At 39.4% G+C, this 23093-nt stretch overlaps 1 protein-coding gene across 1 annotated transcript in view; it reads left to right on the forward strand.

The window, feature by feature from the left end:
• Window positions 1–23093, forward strand: part of Hacl (2-hydroxyacyl-CoA lyase) — a 144481-nt gene that overhangs the window by 49342 nt on the left and 72046 nt on the right. The window contains exon 4 of the mRNA XM_070087657.1: window positions 11283–11464. Coding sequence (XP_069943758.1) covers window positions 11283–11464 — 182 coding nt within the window. The remainder of the gene's footprint in view (window positions 1–11282; window positions 11465–23093) is intronic.

Raw genomic sequence — 23093 nt, forward strand, 5'->3', positions numbered from 1 at the left:
TTGTATCCCATCTACCTTTTACTCTCAGTGTAGCTACAACTAGAAAGTGATCTGATATATCTGTGGCCCCTCTGTAAACATGTACATCCTGAAATCTACTCAACAGTCTATCTACCAATACATAATCCAACAAACTACTGTCATTTTGCCCTACATCATATCTTGTATACTTATTTATCCTCTTTTTCTTAAAATATGTATTACCTATAACTAAACCCCTTTCTATACAAAGTTCAATCAAAGGGCTCCCATTATCATTTACACCTGGCACCCCAAACTTACCTACCACACCCTCTCTAAAAGTTTCTCCTACTTCAGCATTCAGGTACCCTACCACAATTACTCTCTCACTTGGTTCAAAGGCTCCTATACATTCACTTAACATCTCCCAAAATCTCTCTCTCTCCTCTACATTCCTCTCTTCTCCAGGTGCATACACGCTTATTATGACCCACTTTTCGCATCCAACCTTTACTTTAATCCACATAATTCTTGAATTTACACATTCATTTTCTCTTTTCTCCTTCCATAACTGATCCTTCAGCATTACTGCTACCCCTTCCTTTGCTCTAACTCTCTCAGATACTCCAGATTTAATCCCATTTATTTCCTTCCACCGAAACTCCCCTAACCCCCTTCAGCTTTGTTTCGCTTAGGGCCAGGACATCCAACTTCTTTTCATTCTTAACATCAGCAATCATCTGTTTCTTGTCATCCGCACTACATCCACGCACATTCAAGCATCCCAGTTTTATAAAGTTTTTCTTCTTCTCTTTTTTAGTAAATGTCTACAGGAGAAGGGGTTACTAGCCCATTGCTCCCGGCATTTTAGTCGCCTCATACGACACGCATGGCTTACGGAGGAAAGATTCTTTTCCACTTCCCCATGGACAATAGAAGAAATAAAGAAGAACAAGAGCTATTTAGAAAAAGGTGAAAAACCTAGATTCTTCTTTCTTTCAACGTACCAGCCGTATCCCACTGAGGTGGGGTGGCCCAAAAGAAAAAACTGAAGTTTCTCCTTTTAAATTTAGTAATATATACAGGAGAAGGGGTTACTAGCCCCTTGCTCCCGGCATTTTAGTCGCCTCTTACGACACGCATGGCTTACAGAGGAAGAATTCTGTTCCACTTCCCCATGGAGATAAGAGGAAATAAACAAGAACAAGAATTAGAAAGAAAATAGAAGAAAACCCAGAGGGGTGTGTATATATATGCTTGTACATGTATGTGTAGTGTGACCTAAGTGTAAGTAGAAGTAGCAAGATATCCCTGTTATCTAGCATGTTTATGAGACAGAAAAAGAAACCAGCAATCCTACCATCATGCAAAACAGTTACAGGTTTCTGTTTCACAGTCATCTGGCAGGGCGGTAGTACTTCCCTGGGTGGTTGCTGTCTACCAACCTACTACCTGGACATAAGACATAACTGGAAGGATAATACTCCCACACTAACCCCAGATTGTAGTAAGGCATGTCATCCCTTGTTTGGTTCTTGTATAAATCCAGGGAAGAGGTAACCTCTATTTCAACACTCAGAGTTTTTCCAGAAACATTAAGGAAGGCTTCCATAATATTTACCTGCCTCGTGGAGGTTCTTTCAGTGGGTGGAGTGCTGATAGTGGTGGGTAGAGTAGTGATGGTGGTGGGTGGAGTAGTGATGGTGGTGGGTGGAGTAGTGATAGCGGCGGGTGCAGTAGTGATGGTGGTGGATGGAGTAGTGATAGTGGTGGGTGGAGTAGTGATGGTGGTGGATGGAGTTGTGATAATGGTGGGTGGAGTAGATATGGTGTTGGGTAGTGTAGCGAGGCTGGTGGGTGTAGTAGAGATGGTGTCGGGTGGAGTAGAGATGGTGGTGGATGGAGTAATGAGGGTGGTGGATGGGTGGAGTAGTGAGTGTGGTGGGTGGAGAAGTTATGGTGGTGGGTGGAGTAGTGAAGGTGGTGGGAGGAGAAGTAATGGTGGTGGGTGGAGTAATGAAGGTTGTGGGTGGAGAAGTGATGGTGGTGGATGAAGCAGTGATGGTGGTGGGTGGAGTAGTGATGGTGGTGGGTGGAGTAGTGAAAGGTGGTTGGAGAAGTGATGGTGGTGGGCAGAGTAGTGATAGTGGTGGGTGGAGTAGTGATGGTGGTGGGTGGAATAGTGATAGTGGTGGGTGAAGTAGATATGGTGGTGAGTAGAGTAGCGAAGGTGGTGGGTGTAGCAGAGATGGTGTTGGGTGGAGTAGAGATGGTGGTGGGTGGAGTAGTGAGGGTGGTGGATGGAGTGGTGATAATGGTGGGTGGAGTAGTGATGGTGGTGGGTGGAGTAGTGAGGGTGGTGGATGGAGTGGTGATAATGGTGGGTGGAGTAGTGATGGTGGTGGGTGGAGTAGTGAGGGTGGCGGATGGAGTAGTGATAGTAGTGGGTGGAATAGCGATAGTTATGGGTAGAGTAGTGAGTGTGGTGGGTGGAGAAGTGATGGTGGTGGGTGGAGAAGTGATGATGGTGGGTGGAGTAGTGAAGGTTGTGGGTGGAGAAGTGATGGTGGTGGGTGAAGTAGTGAAGGTGGTGGGTGGAGTAGTGATAGATGTGGGTGGAGTAGTAAAGGTGGTGGGTGGAGTAGTTTGGCTTTTTCCGGGCTCCCTGGAACATAACCCTATTTTTCCCATAAGTTCTTAAGTTTATCTAACATGGTTTTACCTGACACAGCATTTTCAGGAATGTAATTACTGTGTTAATTGACGCTCTGCTGTAATCAAAATCATTTCTGTTTCTGTAATATGTGTTCCATTTTCTCAAATGAGACCAAGAGGCACTTTACAGGCATCTAAATTCAGTACCTGACCAGCCAGGCTGTAGTTCGTACGTCGGTTTATGTGTGGTTGATTAGGCCCTGGTCCACCACGAGGCCTGGTCATAGACCAGGCCGTGAGGGGTTGACCAGGCCCGGTGGTCTGGTGGCTAAAACTCCCGCTTCACACACGGAGGGCCCGGGTTCGATTCCCGGCGGGTGGAAATTCCGACACGTTTCCTTACACCTATTGTCCTGTTCACCTAGCAGCAAATAGGTACCTGGGTGTTAGTCGACTGGTGTGGGTCGCATCCTGGGGGACAAGATTAAGGACCCCAATGGAAATAAGTTAGACAGTCCTCGATGACGCACTGACTTTCTTGGGTTATCCTGGGTGGCTAACCCTCCGGGGTTAAAAATCCGAACGAAATCTTATCTTATCAGGGTGTTTGATTGACCAGGCCCTGGTCCACCGTGAGGCCTGGTCATAGTCCTGGCCATGAGGGGTTGACCCTCGAAACCATCTCCAGGTATACTCCAGGTAAAAAAAACCAAGAATACAACCATAAAAACCATACGCAAATACACCGCAAATTCGCTGTTTTAAACCAAAAAACATGGTCTTTTTTTCTCTATATGTACGGAGTGCTGCAGGATTGTAAATCCTTATAGAGAATAAACTTGGAATTTGAATTTGAATTATGATGCACATTTACTGCATAGACCCATTTTCACATATCTAGGCCCAGATTTAATGCTCACAGCTTATCTGAGTGAGCTGAGCTCATGGCATCATACTACAGGACCGACACTGGCTTCAAAGCCATGATTTAATGGGACCAACACTGTAAGGGTTAAGGGCACTTTTGGTAATAGACAATGCTCCTGCTCACCCTCCATGCTTGGAAGAAAATTTGGTGGATTAATACAGCTTCATGAAAGTGAAGATCTTGCCTCCTAACATCACTCCTCTTATCCATCTCATGGACCAGCAGGTAATTTTCAATTTTAAGAAACTTTACACAAAAGCACTATTTGAAAGGTGCTTTGAAGTGACCTCTGAAACAAAGCTTACTGTTAGGGAATTTTGGAAAAACCATTTTGATATCCTCCAGTGTTTAAGGATAATAGACAAAGCCTGGGAAAAAGTTTCTTTCAGGACAGTGAACTCTGCCTGCAAGAAATTGTGGCCAGACTGTATCAGTCAGAGATTTTGAAACCTTGTAGGCAGAGCCTCTAGTGAAGGATATTGTTTCTCTGGGCCAGTCCATGGGTTTGGATATGGACGATGAGGATGTAGAGGAGTTGGTGGAGGATCACAAGAATGAGCTCACCACAGAAGAACTTCAAGACCTGCACAAGGAGCAGCAAGAAGTGCTTGAGGAATTTCATCTTCAGAGGTGGGATGCAGTAAGGACAACATTTTCACTGCAGAAATTAAGGAACTGTGTTACCATTTGGCTCAAACACAGAGCCTGGTGAAAAAATGGCATCGTACGTTGGTTTGCATGCAGCCAGCAGTAACAACCTGGTTGATCAGGCTCTGATCCACCAGGAGGCCTGGTCACAGACCGGGCCGCGGGGGCGTTGACCCCCGGAACTCTCTCCAGGTAAACTCCAGGTAACATTACTATTGTGAATAGGAGCATCAATGACATTGTTGCTGACCACTTTAGAAAAAACTGAAAAATCATCAGAAGCAGACAACATTGGACAGCTTCTTTAGCAAAGAAAAAGTCAGATGTTAGCGAATCGCCATCATCTTCAAGTACTACTGTACAGAGACAGAAAAGAGAAAAAACACCAGACGGGTGTTGTTTTTATGGCAGGTGACAACCTTTTCAAACAATATCTCTCCACCTTCCTCTTAGGCCATCAGCATTCCTCAGTAACGTGTGGTTAAATTTTCATTTATTTTATGTATTTATTTTTTTTATAGTTTTCTTGTATGATTTTATGCATGCTATTATTATTATACAGGCTTAAATAAGAAATATTTTCACTTGAAATATTTTATAATTAGTAATTTTTTAGGGTCTGGAACAGATTAACCCTTTGACTGTCGCGGCCGTATATATACGTCTTACAAGGTACCGTGTTTGACGTATATATACTCATAAATTCTAGCGGCTTCAAATCAAGCAGGAAAAAGCTGGTAGGGCCACATGTGAGAGAATGGGTCTGTGTGGTCAGTGTGCACCATATAAAAAAAATCCTGGAGCACCCAGTGCATAATGAGAAAAAAAAAACTCCGACCGTTTTTTTTAATTAAAATGCCGACTTTGTGGTCTATTTTCGTATAGTATTTATGGTTGTATTCTCGTTTTCTTGGTCTCATTTGATAGAATGGAAAACAGATTATAGAAATAGAGGTGATTTTGATTGATTTTACTATAAAAAGAACCTAGAAATGGAGCTCAAAGCAAGGGAAATGTTTGATTTTTGCCAATGTTCAAAAGTAAACAAATGATGCCATTGTCCAATAAATGTCCAACTAGCCATTCTAATATGCAGTCATGAATGGGTTGATGTTATTTATACAATTATTACAGTATTGCAGTAGTCTGCATAATAGTAAGTCTTCTATTTTTTGTTTGAATAAAAATTCAAAATAGAAAGCAAGAGTAATATCAGAGGGGCCTGGAGACGTGACTGATGAGCAAAGAAAATGTTATTTTAGAGCCAGGAATGTCTGCATTGTTCATTCTGGACCTTATTTTGAAATTGTCATATTTTTTAGTTTTCATGAAATTGGCCAAATTGCAAATTTCTGACCACATTATATACACGATATGATGTAGGGCGAAATGACAGTAGTTTGTTGGATTATGTATTGGTAGATAAAAGACTGTTGAGTAGACTTCAGGATGTACATGTTTATAGAGGGGCCACAGATATATCAGATCACTTTCTAGTTGTAGCTACACTGAGAGTAAAAGGTAGATGGGATACAAGGAGAATAGAAGCATCAGGGAAGAGAGAGGTGAAGGTTTATAAACTAAAAGAGGAGGCAGCTAGGGTAAGATATAAACAGCTATTGGAGGATAGATGGGCTAATGAGAGCATAGGCAATGGGGTCGAAGAGGTATGGGGTAGGTTTAAAAATGTAGTGTTAGAGTGTTCAGCAGAAGTTTGTGGTTACAGGAAAGTGGGTGCAGGAGGGAAGAGGAGCGATTGGTGGAATGATGATGTAAAGAGAGTAGTAAGGGAGAAAAAGTTAGCATATGAGAAGTTTTTACAAAGTAGAAGTGATGCAAGGAGGGAAGAGTATATGGAGAAAAAGAGAGAGGTTAAGAGAGTGGTGAAGCAATGTAAAAAGAGAGCAAATGAGAGAGTGGGTGAGATGTTATCAACAAATTTTGTTGAAAATAAGAAAAAGTTTTGGAGTGAGATTAACAAGTTAAGAAAGCCTAGAGAACAAATGGATTTGTCAGTTAAAAATAGGAGAGGAGAGTTATTAAATGGAGAGTTAGAGGTATTGGGAAGATGGAGGGAATATTTTGAGGAATTGTTAAATGTTGATGAAGATAGGGAAGCTGTGATTTCGTGTATAGGGCAAGGAGGAATAACATCTTGTAGGAGTGAGGAAGAGCCAGTTGTGAGTGTGGGGGAAGTTCGTGAGGCAGTAGGTAAAATGAAAGGGGGTAAGGCAGCCGGGATTGATGGGATAAAGATAGAAATGTTAAAAGCAGGTGGGGATATAGTTTTGGAGTGGTTGGTGCAATTGTTTAATAAATGTATGGAAGAGGGTAAGGTACCTAGGGATTGGCAGAGAGCATGCATAGTTCCTTTGTATAAAGGCAAAGGGGATAAAAGAGAGTGCAAAAATTATAGGGGGATAAGTCTGTTGAGTGTACCTGGTAAAGTGTATGGTAGAGTTATAATTGAAAGAATTAAGAGTAAGACGGAGAATAGGATAGCAGATGAACAAGGAGGCTTTAGGAAAGGTAGGGGGTGTGTGGACCAGGTGTTTACAGTGAAACATATAAGTGAACAGTATTTAGATAAGGCTAAAGAGGTCTTTGTGGCATTTATGGATTTGGAAAAGGCGTATGACAGGGTGGATAGGGGGGCAATGTGGCAGATGTTGCAAGTGTATGGTGTAGGAGGTAGGTTACTGAAAGCAGTGAAGAGTTTTTACGAGGATAGTGAGGCTCAAGTTAGAGTATGTAGGAAAGAGGGAAATTTTTTCCCAGTAAAAGTAGGCCTTAGACAAGGATGTGTGATGTCACCGTGGTTGTTTAATATATTTATAGATGGGGTTGTAAGAGAAGTAAATGCGAGGGTCTTGGCAAGAGGCGTGGAGTTAAAAGATAAAGAATCACACACAAAGTGGGAGTTGTCACAGCTGCTCTTTGCTGATGACACTGTGCTCTTGGGAGATTCTGAAGAGAAGTTGCAGAGATTGGTGGATGAATTTGGTAGGGTGTGCAAAAGAAGAAAATTAAAGGTGAATACAGGAAAGAGTAAGGTTATGAGGATAACAAAAAGATTAGGTGATGAAAGATTGAATATCAGATTGGAGGGAGAGAGTATGGAGGAGGTGAACGTATTCAGATATTTGGGAGTGGACGTGTCAGCGGATGGGTCTATGAAAGATGAGGTGAATCATAGAATTGATGAGGGAAAAAGAGTGAGTGGTGCACTTAGGAGTCTGTGGAGACAAAGAACTTTGTCCTTGGAGGCAAAGAGGGGAATGTATGAGAGTATAGTTTTACCAACGCTCTTATATGGGTGTGAAGCGTGGGTGATGAATGTTGCAGCGAGGAGAAGGCTGGAGGCTTAGGTAGTTGAAATCGGTAAATGGGCAGTTTCTTGTACTCAATCGATAGAAAAAAAATGGAGTTCTAAAGAAATAGCTATGAGTTTGGGCGACTGGAACAATGGAATTAGCCGAAAATAGGGCTCAAAGTTGGCGAAATCTCCAATTTGTAAACAGCGCCGAGGTCGCTAACTTTGCGAGAGCATAATTCCGTCAGTTTTCCATCAAATTTCGTTTTTTTTGTGTCATTACAATCGGGAAAAGATTCTCTTATCATTTCATAAGAAAAATAATTTTTTTTTTTTTTAAATTTTGCGACACCAGGAGACACCTCAGGATTGGGGGTTGCGACAGTCAAAGGGTTAATCCAATTAATCCAGAACTACTGGAGCTAGCTTTTAAAAACTATAGTTAAAAAATACCTTATCTCCTTAACCTATCCCAGCCTATCATAAATACATATGTAAAAACTATACATACATTTGCTCAGTATCATGAACATAGGCAAAACTTTCAATCAATATACAGTGGACCCCCACCTTATGATTTCATCACCTTACATTAACCCTTAAACGGTCCAAAGAGATCATCATTCAAATTCGTAGTGCTACAAAAGTAGATCTACTTTTTTTACATATTTTCAAATATAACAAAAAAAATGTAAATAAAAGTTTTTTTACACGTTTTCAAATGTAAAACGAAAAATATCTACATTTTTTTACATACTTTCAGATGTTGAAAAAACGTATATATACGTTTGGACCATTTAAGGGTTAAATCCACCATACGATACATTTTAATGCAAAAATTTTGTCTCACCTCACACTAAAAAACTCACCTCATGCGATTTGTCCCGGGCGTCCCAAGCGTGGCCTGAGCGTACCCCAGCTGCCCCGTCGGTGCCAGTGTTTACAAGCCAGCCAGTGCGGTCACATCCACGCATACAATCAGTACATTTCATATTATCACAGTGTTTTTAGTGATTGTACCTGCAAAATAAGTCACCATGGGCCCCAAGAAAGCTTCTAGTGCCAACCGTGCGGTAAAAAAGGTGAAAATTACTATGGAAATGAAGAAAGAGATAATTGCTAAGTGCGAAAGTGGAGTGCGTGTCTCAGAGCTGGCCAGGTTGTGTACCAAACCCCAATCAACCATCACTACTATTGTGGCCAACAAAACGGCAATCAAGGAAGCTGTTCATGCAAAAGGTGCAACTTTGTTTTTGAAACAGAGATCACAAGTACTCGAAGATGTAGAGAGACTGTTATTGGTGTGGATGAACGAAAAACAGATGACAGGAGATACCATCTCTCAAGCGATCATATGTAAAAAGGGTGGGAAATACGTACTATCGTACCATGGTCAGCTGTTGCTGCACCACCGTCAGCTGTTGCTGCACCACAGTCAGCTGCTGCTACACCACCGTCAGCTGTTGCTGCACCACGGTCAGCTGTTGCTGCACCATGGTCAGCTGCAGTTGCACCACGGTCAGCTGTTGCTGCACCACAGTCAGCTGTTGCTGCACCACGGTCAGCTGCTGCTGCACCAAAGTCAGCTGTTGCTGCACCACAGTCAGCTGTTGCTGCACCACGGTCAGCTGGTCCTAGTGGCATTAAAAGAAGAAGGGAAGTAACCCCGGAAAAGGATGTGCTACCTAAAGTCCTAACGGAAGGGGATTCCCCTTCTAAACATTAACAACTTCCACACTCTCCCCTCCTCCCATCCCATCAATCATCACCAGATCTTCAATAAAGGTAAGTGTCAGTTTGTGTGTATTAAAATTAATATTTCATGTGGTAAAAAAAAAAATTCGTACTTTGTGGTGTCTTGCACAGATTAATTTTATTTCCATTATTTCTTATGGGGAAAATTAGCTTTATGATGAGCTCTCAGGAACGGATTAATATTGTAAGGTGGGGGTCCACTGTATACTTACTCTCATTATCTGTAATCACCTTAGTTGTGAATCACAAGACTTATTAAAGCCATATAGCATGACCTAATAGAATACTCAAGTCTTTTGTATTCTTTGTAGCTCATCTAATGACTATATGTACTATTTTGCCCTATTAATCTTAAGTTAGTTTTAAGTTTGCCTGAAGTGCTCTGCATATAAAGGGCTTTTGGCATGTACACCCAACTATTACATTTCTTTATTTATTTATTTACTTATTTATTTACAATTTGAGCACACATACAGAGGTACAAAAAAATACAGATAAGAGCAGCATGCCAAAGCCACTTATACTATGCATAGCATTACGGGCTGGCTTAAAATTAACTTAAGATTAACTAAGCAATGATGAAATCAGTGATAAAACATTAATGTAAACAGATTACTATAAAGCACAAGTGAGTATTACAAAGACAGGTCATATGGTTGCATGCATTGTTGTACATTCAGTCGTATGGAGTATTCTGTTAGGTAGTGTATTTAAAAAATAATAAAGTTAGATTGGGTTTTAGGTTTAACATTTATGTGATATAATTGTGAGAAACATTTAAGATATACAATTTATAAGGTTCAGTTATTCAGTATTTATTTGGTTTTGGGTGAGTAGGTGATCTTTGAGAAGAGACTTGAATTTATAAACAGGTAGTGTTTCTTTTATATTTACAGGTAATGAATTCCAGATTTTAGGGCCTTTTATGTGCATTGAGTTTTTGCATAGTGTGAGATGGACACGAGGAACATCAAAGAGTGATCTATGCCTTGTGTTATGGTCATGTGTTCTGTTGAGGTTGGCAAGGAGATGTTTGAGGGGAGGGTTAATATCAGAGTTAAGTGTTCTATGTATGTAATAGGTGCAGTAATAAGTATGGATGTTTTGTATGGTGAGTAGGTTTAGTGTATTGAATATTGGTGGAGTGTGCTGCCTGTAGTGAGAATTTGTTATCATTCTAACTGCAGCCTTTTGTTGGGTAATTAGTGGTCTGAAATGGTTAATTGTTGTTGAGCCCCATGCACAAATTCCATAGGTGAGATAGGGGTAAATAAGAGAGTGATATAGGGCCAGGAGGGCTGACTGTGGAGCATAGTACCGTATCTTCGATAGTATGCCTACAGTCTTGGAAATTTTCTTAGAAATTTGTTGTATATGTGTATGAAATTTGAGTCTATTATCAAGGTGGATTCCTAAGAATTTTCCCTCTGTTAGCTTTGTGATAGGTGATCCATTTATCATTATGCTAAGAGGGACATCTGTAGCTCTGTTACCAAACTGAATGAGTAGGTTTTGTCAATGTTTAGTGTAAGTTTGTTAGTCCTCATCCAGGTAGATATTTTCTGTAATTCGGTATTTACAGTATTGGCTTGCGTGACTGGGCTCGGGTGGGACAAACTTGTATCATGTCAAAATAAATTCTTATTATTAATTTACATTATTTCTAATAGGAAAAATTGATTCAATGTTCATACAGCTTACTGTTCAAACAACCTCCTGGAATGGATTAAGTTTGAATATCGAGGTACCATTGTAATAATAATATGAATTATGCATACTAGTATATCATAAAGTGTGATCACTATCATGTACTGGTATGTGATGAACAACCTAAGGGTTAATACAAGTATGAAAATAATGACATTTAATGGAACAGTTATTTTAAGAGACTATCATTTAGAAGTTGTGTATTTAAGTTAGGGTGAATGTGCATAAGACAAACCTGCATAAAGCAAGGGAGGGAGACCTCAAATATTACTCTAATGGTAAAAAAAAAATGTTATTACGATTCTGATTTTTCAGGTGTCCATCACCTCCTGTGTGTCTTGCCTCTCATGACTCTATAAGCAAGGCCACAGCACTGCTTGCAGAAGCACAGCGACCTCTGGTGGTGGTGGGCAAGGGAGCTGCTTATGCTGGTGCTGAAAATCAAGTACAGAAGTTTTTAGAAAAAACTGGTTTACCTTTCTTGCCAACACCAATGGGTATGAAGCCATTGCATTTGCATCTCTTATTTGTAATTGTATGTGCTAAACTATCTTCATATTACATTGTATACATTATTATAAATAACAGATATTTAAAGTTTCTTATTTGTTTTTTTTATTATTAACACATCGGCCGTTTCCCACCAAGGGAGGGTGGCCCGAAAAAGAAAAACTTCCATCATCATTCTCTCCATCACTGTCTTGCCAGAAATGTGCTTACGCTACAGTTATAAAACTGCAACATTAACTTCCCTCCTTCAGAATGCAGGCACTGTACTTCCCATCTCCAGGACTCAAGTCCAGCCTGCTAGTTTCCCTGAATCCCTTCATGAATGTTTCCTTGCTCACATTCTAACAGCACATCAAGTCCTAAAAATCATTTGTCTCCACTCAATCCTATCTAACACGCTCACACATGCTTGTTGTAAGTCCAAACCCCTCGCACACAAAACCTTTACCTTCTCCTTCCAACATTTCCTGACTGACCCCTACCCCACCTTCCCTCCACTACAGAGTTACATGCTCTCCAAGTCAGTTTATTTTGTTCCACCCTCTCTACATGTCCAAACCACCTCAACAACCCCTCCTCAGCCCTCTGGATAAGAGTTTTGGTAATCCCACACCTCATCCTCATTTCCAAACTATGGATTCTTTGTATTATATTCACACCACACATAGCCCTCAGACACAACATCTCCACTGCCTCCAGCAACATTTACCACCCATGCTTCACACCCATGTAAGATGTAAGAGTGTTGGTATAACTATACTCTCATACATTCCCCTCTTTGCTTCCATGGATAGCTTTCTTTGTCTCAGGCTCCTCAGTGTACCACTCACCTTTTCCCCATCATCAGTTCTATGATTCTCCTCATCTTTCATAGATCCAAGAATAAAAAGAGGGATTTTTTTTTAATTTAAATTCAAAATTTATATACATAACTGAAAAATTCATACTGTCAGAGATCTGTCTGCAAACAAATAAAAAAAGGAAATCTTGTATAGCATTTAAAAAAATTAAAATTAAAAATATTTTAACCTGATTAAAATTAAAAAAAAAATTAAAAAATGTCTGAAGTTCAGGGAGCATTTCAGAGTCAAAACATTGAAAAAAAAAAAATTCTTTGTAATAAATTTTTGGCTTATGAGAGATTTTTTCAAGTTGAGATTTGAATTTTTGTTGTTATTCAGATAGCTTTAAATTTTAACCCTTTCACTGTCCACTTAAGGTAATAAAACAAAAAGTATGAAATTTGATGGAAAATTGACAAATCACACTTTTTGTCAGAGCATCATTCCTTTTAAAAATTACATGAGAATGGAAGTGTTGGTCTTTATTTATTCTGCTGTACCACTGTGGAGACAACTTGTATACAATTTAAGGTGTTTGTATGAATGTTTATGAACCACAACCAGACGCATCGTCTGTTTGTTTACATAGTGGGTGGGGTAGCCAAGCTGGCTTCCCTACACTATCCTACCTACCACACCACTTTCTACAAATAAATACTTTTCACCTTTCACCCTACATTAACCCTTTCAGGGTCCACAGGCCCTCTCTGAGACTTGCTCTCAGGGTCACCCAAATTTCAAAAAAAAAAAATTATTTTTCTTATGAAAAGATAGAGAATCTTTTCCCGATCATAATGACACCAAAAGTATGAAATTTGATGGAAAACTTACGGAATTATGCTCTCATGAAGTTAGCGGTCTCGACCATGTTTACACATCGGCGATTTTGCTCACTTTGATCCCTATTTTCGGCCAATTCCAGTGTACTAGTCGACAAAAATCATAACTATTTCGCTAGAACTCCATTTTTTCTATCAAATGAGTACAAGAAACCACCCATTTACCAATTTCAACTATCCAATACAGTGATCAGAATTTAGCAATTTTGCCAATCTCACACAAATTTCAAAAGATGCCAATTTCCGAATAGGGTCCAGAATAAACAAGAAAGACATTCCTGGCACTAAAATAACATTTCCTCTGTTCGTTAGTCACGTCCCCGCGCCCCTCTTACATTCTTTTGCTTTTCATTTTGAATTTTTCTTCTCACAAAAAAATAGAAGATTTACTGTTATGCAGACTACTGCATTAGTGTAGAAATGGTATAAATAATACCAGCGCACTTGTGAAAGAATATTAGACTCACCAGTTGACGTGTATTGGACGTTTGGCATGATTTGTTTACTTTTGAACTTTGGTAAAAATCGAACATTTCTGCTACTTTGAGCTCAATTTCAAGGTACTTTTCATTGTAAAACCAGTCATTCTATAAAATGAAACCAGGAAAACTAGAATACAACAATAAATACCATACGAAAATGCAGTGCAAAGTCGCTGTTTTAATCCAAAAACACGGTCAAAGTTTTTTTTTTCTCATAACGCACTGTGTATTGCAGGATTTTTTTTATACTGCGTACACTGACCACATAGACCCATTCTTTCATATGTAGGCCTACCAGCTTTCTCTCACTAGATTTGAGGGCGCTAGAATTTAGGCGTACTAGCACATCAGAAACCCTGGTGCGTAAGCCATACTAGTATGGCTGAAACCCTGAAAGGGTTAATTTTATAAGTCAGAAAAAATTTTCCCCTCCAGAGTCTCTACTCTGGAATCCTTTACCCACAAGTTGTGTGCAAACTAGGGTATCCCACTTCTGTTTGGGCCATCCTTGCTACAAAACAGTCTTCTCAAAATATGAAAAATATCTATCTGGGTCACTCTCTGTAAACTTAGGGACAAAATTTGCAGTTTTATTTACGTTAAAATACTGCTCAGGCTCTTGTTCTGAACCTCCTAACCTTTGACGTTCTTCCTCCTTAGCTTTCATTAATTTCATTTCAGCCTCTAGCACAGCTAATTTAAGTCTCATGCTCTCCATTTCCATATCACCTGGAGTAGGTGATCCCTCATGTTCACTGTTACCAGGCATGTTTACTGATGAATTATTACCTTCCTCCCTGAAACCTGAAAAGTTTAAAGACTCAACTTCTGACATAGTTTTTATCTTTAAACACTTGCTTCCCTCTTACAGTATCAGTGGACAAATTTTTCTCACAGGCAAATAAAGTAACACAAGTTGAATGTAAACTATGCACATAACACTTACCATAACCACAACAAAAATGTGTTACTCAACCTTTCTCCCACCTTAGGAGAAAAACAACCTGTAAACTAATATATGAAAACAACACTTCCACTGACACCACCTTGGTAAATCTTCTACCAGAAACATGCAACTCTTGTTACCCCATAACAGTACATATAGTTCAAAGAATGTTTTGAGTTTTTTAGTAGTCAAATAACTCTCCCAGTCAGGCCCCCATGTTATGTTGTTGTCCCTTATTACTTTGATAGTAAGGTTCTCACTAGATGTCCTAGTGTGGGGTAGCTTTTTACATACAGGCCTTATCAGTCTAGGGTAATACTTACATTCATGATCGATCATCCTCAGTCTCTGAAATCCTTTCACCAGCCCTCTTCACAGGTTATTTAAACTAATTCCACCACAAAATAGATACTTATATTCAGGTAGATATATACGGAATATACAATATACAAAACATAAGTCTACACATTCCTTAGCTGCTCTCCTGGGAACAGCCCACATGGTGCTTCTCAGCAATTTGCCCTTCTCTCTTTTTGACAAATCTCTGGACTAACCAGTGTTTTGGCACACTTTAGCCACCCTGGGTAAGGTGGCTACAACTTAAGGTATAAAACTCACCCCTGGAGCACACATAATGCCCAAAAATAAAAAGAAGGACCCAGAGGTCCTACCAACTTGAAGCCAACAAGGAGAATGAGGGAGAGGGAGGAGCCTAGCTAAGCTCCTCCCACACCCACCAAAACAACAAAAGACTGTTGCCAAGCATAATTCTCTAGTTACCACAATTCTACCACATCTTATTTTACTTTTACAAAAAGAAATACAACTTTATAAACTAATTATTTAAATTGTGTGTGTGTGTCTACAGTATAACCTATTATATTGAGAAAAACAGGCTTGACTCAGCTGCCTTACAGCCATAAGGGTCATCTGCCCTTATGACATTTAGGCTGAGTCCCCATCAATTCAATATAATTAGGTATTCCAGAGTAACTGTTACTTATATACATCAATATGTGTTGGGTCCCATAGTCCCATAACACCTTCCTCTTGCCTCCTACCAACCTCCTACACCAACAAGAATCAATAAATGTTAAGTGTGATGTTAAATGTTCATTTATCCATTTTATTAGTGCTTTATATTTATTTGTCATTGTTTTCTGTATGTAAATCTATATTTAATCTTTAAAAAAATTATTTTTTGTTAATACTTTTGGCTGTCTGAAACGGATTAATTGGGTTTCCATTATTTCTTATGGGGAAAATAGATTCGCCAATCATGAATTTTGCCACTCGGCAGACTCTCTGGAATGGATTAATCACGAAACTCCGGGGTCCACTGTACATGCATGTGTAGTGTGACCTACATGCAAGTAGAAGTAGCAAGATGTACCTGAAATCTTGCATGTTAATGAGACAGAAAAAAGACACCAGCAATCCTACCATCATGTAAAACAATTACAGGCTTTCGTTTCACTTGGTAGGACAGTAGTACCTCCCTGGGCGGTTGCTGCCTGCCAATCTACTACCTAGTATCAAAGTTTTATGAAGTTTATTTTTGGTTCAGACATGTATGCGCAGAGCCCCAGACCGACATAATGAGATTAGTCACGAGGGAGCCTTCACCAAATTCAACTTCAATAACAAGAACATAAAGTGGGACCAAGTCCTAACCGATATAAGCTGGGAAGATAGACTAAGCAACACAGACCCCAACTTATGCCTAGAACAGATTAACTTGGTGGCACTTGATGCATGCTCAAGGTTTATTCCTTTAAGAAAAAGGAGGAGTAGATGTAAAATAGAAAGAGACAGGCGCTCCCTTTACAGACAAAGAAAAAGAATAACAGAGCGGCTAAAAGAGGCCAATATATCTGAAATGCGTAGGGAGTCACTGGTCAGAGAAATAGCAAACATCGAACTAAAGCTAAAGGAATCTTATAGGAGTCAGGAATCGCGGGAAGAACTAAAAGCCATAAATGAAATCGAAAGAAACCCAAAGTATTTCTTTTCCTATGCCAAATCAAAGTCGAGAACTATGTCCAGTATTGGGGCCCCTACTTAACCAAGATGGGTCCTACACAGATGACAGCAGAGTACAAAACAAATTCCGGCCACAAAATATAGCGAAAAACCAGTGTCAAAGACCTGGGAGTGATCATGTCAAAGGATCTCACCTTCAAGGACCATAACATTGTATCAATCGCAGCTGCTAGAAAAATGACAGGATGGATAATGAGAACCTTCAAAACTTAGGATGCCAAGCCCATGATGACACTCTTTAGGTCGCTTGTCCTATCTAGGCTGGAATATTGCTACACACTAACAGCACCTTTCAAGGCAGGTGAAATTGCTGACCTAGAAAATGTACAGAGAACCTTCACGGCGCGCATAACGGAGATAAAACACTTCAATTACTGGGAGCGCTTGAAGTTCCTGAACCTGTATTCCCTGGAACACAGGCGAGAGAGATACATAATTATATACACCTGGAAAATCCTAGAGGGACTAGTACCGAACTTGCACATGAAAATCACTCACAACGAAAGCAAAAGACTTGGCAGACGATGCAACATCCCCCCAATGAAAAGCAGGGGTGTCACTAGCACATTAAGAGACAATACAATAAGTGTCAGGGGCCTGAGACTGTTCAACTGCCTCCCAGCATACATAAGGGGGATTACCAATAGACCCCTGGCAGTCTTCAAGCTGGTACTGGACTAGCACCTAAAGTCGGTACCTGACCAGCCGGGCTGTGGCTCGTATGTTGGATTGCGTGCAGCCAGCAGTAACAGCCTGGTTGATCGGGCTCTGATCCACCAGGAGGCCTGGTCACAGACCGGGCCGCGGGGGCATTGACCCCCGGAACTCTCTCCAGGTAAACTCCAGGCTACCTGTTCTTAGTACTCTCTTTCAACTATACTTTCTGCTCTACACTTTACTCTTTTTTATTTTCTCTTCACTCTTCTTTTTACTCCTCTCATTTCTCAAATTATTAAAGAAAGCCAAACAACTGTACTACTCCAGCAGATTCACTGAGACAAGAGGAGATATAAAAAAGACCTGGAAAACTCTTTCCCAGATTCTGGGGACCCACAAACTGAAAAAAATAAACAAGAATATTGTCCTAGCTAAACCTAATGAACACCACTGCATCCCACTGATACAGCTAACAAGATAAACGACTTCTTCTCAAACATAGGATCTGATCTCGCCGGTAAAATCCCATGTACCAACGCCCGTGCCGGGGACTACCTAGATGGAAATTTTCCAAATTCCTTCTATCTTGTACCAACTGAGCCCACGGAAGTCACTGCGATTATAAAGTCACTCAAAAAATAACTCAGGGAATCTGTCTCACATCCCACCATTATTGTACAAACAAGCGGCCCATGTCCTTTAGCATGCTTTCGCATGTCCTTTCGCATGCACATTACTTTTTAACAAGTCACTAGAAACTAGCACTTTCCCGACACTACTCAAGACAGCAAGGGTTACACCAATACATAAAGGTGGTGACCCTACAGATGTAAACAACTATAGGCCAATATCAAACTTAACATTGCTATCCAACATCTTTGAGAAACTTGTGCACAGGAGACTATATTCATTTATAACATCACGAAACATACTCAACCCCTGCCAATTTGGATTCAGGAAAAATAAAAGCACTAATGATGCACTTGTAAAAATGCTAGATCTGCTTTACACAGCATTGGAAAATAAGGAATATCCGCTAGTAATTTTTATTGACCTAAGAAAAGCGTTTGACACAGTAGACCACTGCATCATACTCCACGAACTTGACCACTATGGTATAAGAGGCCATGCGCTTGCATATTTCAAATCCTACCTTACTAATAGGTATCAGTATGTCACCATTAAAGACAAAGCCTCATCAACACGGCTACTTGATACTGGAGATCCACAGGGAAATGTCCTTGGAACCCTGCTCTTCCTCATTTACATCAATGATCTTCCAAACGTATCCCAACACCTGAAACTCATTCTCTTTGCTGACGACATGTCACCTCCCACCCTAATCTTGCCACCCTCAACACCATTGTCAACAAAGAGCTGCTCAAAATTTTGACTTGGATGACAGCCAATAAACTTACACTTAACAATGACAAAACTTACTACATTATGTTTGGTAGCAGAGCAGGTGTTGCACAACTTAACATTAAGATCAACAACACTCTAATTGCCAGACATAATGAGGGCAAATTCCTAGGTCTATACCTCGACAACAACCTAAATTTCAGCACCCATATCCAACACATAACAAAAACAGTATCCAAAATGGTGGGGATCCTCTCCAAGATACGATATTACGTGCCGCAAACTGCCCTTCTCACACTATACCATTCACTCATTTATCCATACCTCACCTATGCTATTTGTACTTGGGGATCAAATGCAGCAACACATCTAAAGCCAATAATAACCCAACAAAAAGCTGCAGTAAGAATAATCACTAAATCCCATCCCTGGCAACACCCCCCATCCCCCCCACTTTTCATAGATCTAAACTTACTCCCTGTTCAGACCATCCACACTTACTACTGTGCAATCTACATCTACAGGACCTTAAATTCCAATATTAACCTTGACCTAAAATGCTTTCTTGATTGTAGTGACAGGACCCACAGGCATAACACCAGACACAAACATCTCTATGACATTCCCCGTGTTCGACTAAACCTTTACAAAAATTCAATGTGTGTCAAAGGGCCTAAAATCTGGAACACCCTACCTGAAAACTCTAGAACTGCAGACACATTCATCACTTTCAAAACTACTGTTATAAAACATCTTATCTCCCTGATACACCCCATCAACTAAGTACATGTAAACCACCTGGTGGTTCACACTTACACTCACCCATTGACTATAAACACAGAAATACGAATCTTAATATTAAAATAATGAATCCTAACTAGTCATAAGCTTGCCTATGATACTCCAATATAAACACTATGTATTGTGCCAAAACAAAAGCATTCACATTGCTAAACTCACAAACTATAATGTAGCCACTTAGCCTTAATACCATAATCTGTAATAATTTAAAGTTTAGAATTAATCTAAGTCTGCCCGAAATGCCTAGCCATGCTAAGTGACTTAGTGGCCCCCTCTGTAATTAGTATTTTAAAACATGTAAACCACACAATATCCAAAATCTGTAAACCCCGCATTGTAATCCTTATAGAAGGAATAAACTTGATTGATTTCTCTCTTTCAGTATCTTTTTCTCTCCTTTTATTTTATCTTTTTTTTTCCTCTCTTCTCCCTCTACTTCCCTCCTTACCTCCCTGCTGCTCTCCTCCTCTAACAAAACAGTTGTGGAGTACAGTACAGTACATTACAATAAAGTACAGTAGGGCCTCACTTATACGGCGGGTTAGGTTCCAGGCAGCCGCTGGAAAGCAGACATCGCCGGAAGGCAGAACGCCATTTTTTTCCATTTATAAATGCATATAAATGCCAGACAACAAGTTTACAGTAAATTATATTAAGTTAGTAATAGAACTAGTTATTAAAACACACAAAGTAAAATACATTCATTACTTATCTTAAAGTATTTGTAATCTTAATGTAGGGAGAGAGGTGAGTAGTATTTATTTGTAGGAAGTCAGGTGCAGGTAGCCCAGGTGTAGGTAGCCCTGGCTCCATGTCTCATACTTAATATACGATATTTAAAACATCCCAGAAAGGTAAAATACACATATAGTACACTCACTATTTACCGTAAAATATGTGTAGTCTTAACATAGGAAGAGAGGTGAGTAGTATTTATTTGTAGGAAGTCAGTGTAGGTAGCCGGTAGGTGTAGCCCGCCTGGGCTACACCTACTGGCTACCTACGCTGTGGCCCAGAGCCATATTATTAGCATCGACATACCTTGTTCACTGAATTTAATCATTTCTAACAACTACCTTTAGATGCCATCATCGAAGGGAGGAGTAATGAATAATTCAAGCCGAAAATTGTAAACAAAAGCAGAGTGGGGGAGTGGCTGGGCCAAATGCAGATTCATACACGTTTTCTCTGATGGCTGAACAGAGAAAACGTAATGTTGTCCCTCCACCCAGCCACCACACAGCTCCACAAGTATTATTATCAGAGCACATATAAAATATGCAATAAATGCCAGACAACAAGTTTACACTAACTTATATTAAGTTAGCAATAGAAATAGGCATTAAAAACAATAAAAGGTAAGATACATACAGAGTGAACTTATTACTCACCTTAAAATATTAATATTAATGTGTGAGAGGTGAGTGGCAGGGTGTTTATTGAATAAAATCAGAATGGCACACCATCGTCCTCTAACTTGGCACTTAAAGCAAGAGGCTTACAACTCCTCTTTTTATCACAGCTGAGCTAAGACGCCATCGTCAATGAGAGCCAACAAGTTAATGAAAGAGTAAACAAGAGAGAGAACGAGATACAGAGTTCAGACAATCTAAGAATACAAACTGAACAGGTAGTGGGCGATCACTTGGTCAGGCAAAATAAATGCTATTAATGTGTCTACTTTTAGTTCATTCATGTATGTTTGTAAGAGTTTGTAAAACATTTACCTCAATTTTTGTTAATATAATAATAATTATCTCACAATACAAATACTCTTACATTGTGTACAAGTTGTACAAGTTAGTTCAGAATAAACAAACAGCAACACACCATTTTTAGAGTTAATGAAGATATTATTATTATTGTTATTATCATCGTAATAAAAAGCACTAAACCCACAAGGGTCGTGAATTGCTATATATTGAGTGAAGGCATGTGAAAGGAATATTTTTCTACAGTTTTCCCCCAGTTTGACTAGAGAAAACGTAATTCTTCTGACACTATACACAGCCGCTTTGTAAATAAATCTCATATTTATGTAAATTTTTATTCTGTGAGAGTATGTATCATGTTTATATGCTATGTAACGGGTTTCATATATAATTTTGAGGAAAATATCATAGATTAATGAAAATGCCTATATTAATGTAAAATAAAACATTTAATGTGCCCAAGAGTGATTATTATTACGTAGTATTGGCGTCATGAATAGAGAGATTCTTAGCGATTTTAATGTGTACCTGCACACCAGCACAGTGTGTAAGTATACAGGAGGGCCCCACTTATACGGCAGGTTAGGTTCCAGGCTACCGCCGTAAAGCGGAAATTGCCGTAAAGTGGAACACCCTTTTTTTCCACTTATAAATGCATACAAACACTAGATAACAAGTTTACACTAACATATATTAAGTTAGCAATAGAACCAGGCATCAAAAAACAATAAAAAGGTACAATACACACATAGTGCACTCATTACTTACCTTAAAATATTTATAGTCTTAATCTAGGGTGAGACAAGTAGTATTTATTGTAAGAAATCAAGTGTGGTATGTATTGTAATAGCCAGGCTACCTTACCAGGCCACCCCACCCACACATACTATTCTATGATATTTAAGCATCCCAGAGCGATAAAATGTATATACAGTTCACTCATTACTTACCTTAAAATATTTGTAGTCTTAATGTAGGGTCAGGAGTAAGTAAATGAGATAAAACGAATAAATGAGAGAGAGAAAGAATGAGTACATGAGAGGTGACAGGCGCAGAGTAAACAAACCAGGCTCCCACATCTTATATTTATGTTTATTTATTCTATTGTGGGGTGTATTTATCATCTTTTTATGTTATGTATCGTGTTTATTATATAATTTTTAAAAAAATATCATGGATGGATTAATGAAAATGTGTATATTACCGTAATATACGACATTTAATGAGACTCGGTGAGTATTGTTATTATGGTGTCACTTGTGCAAGTCGTCTGCTACCACATCTCACATTTATGTTTATTTATTCTACTGTGGGGTGTATTTATCTTATTTATATGTTATGCATCGTGTTTATTATATAATTTTGAAAAAAATATCATGGATGGATTAATGAAAATGTGTATATTAACGTAATATACGACATTTAAATGACTCGATGTATGTAAGTTTATTTAGGTACAGGTATACATAAGTATAATTATCAGAGTATATATAAAATATGAAATAACTTTTAAAAACATTTGAAATTTTGGAGTTTCCAGACAAAATGGAGAGACTTAGTGCTTACTGAGCTCATGGAGAATGTAAACAAACAGGGTGGGGCACGGTGACCGTATTAGAAAGTCAGGTGGGGGGAGCCATATAGCGAGTTTTGGTCATAATTTGAAATGTCCGTATTAGCGGAACGCCGTAAAGTGAAACGCCGTAAAGCGGGGCCTTCCTGTATTTAGGTACAGGTACACATAAGTATAATTATCAGAGTACATATAAAATACGCAGTAACTTTAAAACACTTGAAATTTTGGAAAGTTTCCTGACATAATAGATGTGGTCATGGAGAATGTAAACAAACCGGGTGAGGCGCGCCGTATTTGAAAGACCGCTTGCGGTATCAAATTTTGGTCATAATTTGACATGGCCATATTAGTGGAGC

The sequence above is a fragment of the Cherax quadricarinatus genome, chromosome 22 (genome assembly GCF_038502225.1).
Source record: "Cherax quadricarinatus isolate ZL_2023a chromosome 22, ASM3850222v1, whole genome shotgun sequence".
In the NCBI taxonomy this organism is placed as follows: domain Eukaryota; kingdom Metazoa; phylum Arthropoda; class Malacostraca; order Decapoda; family Parastacidae; genus Cherax; species Cherax quadricarinatus.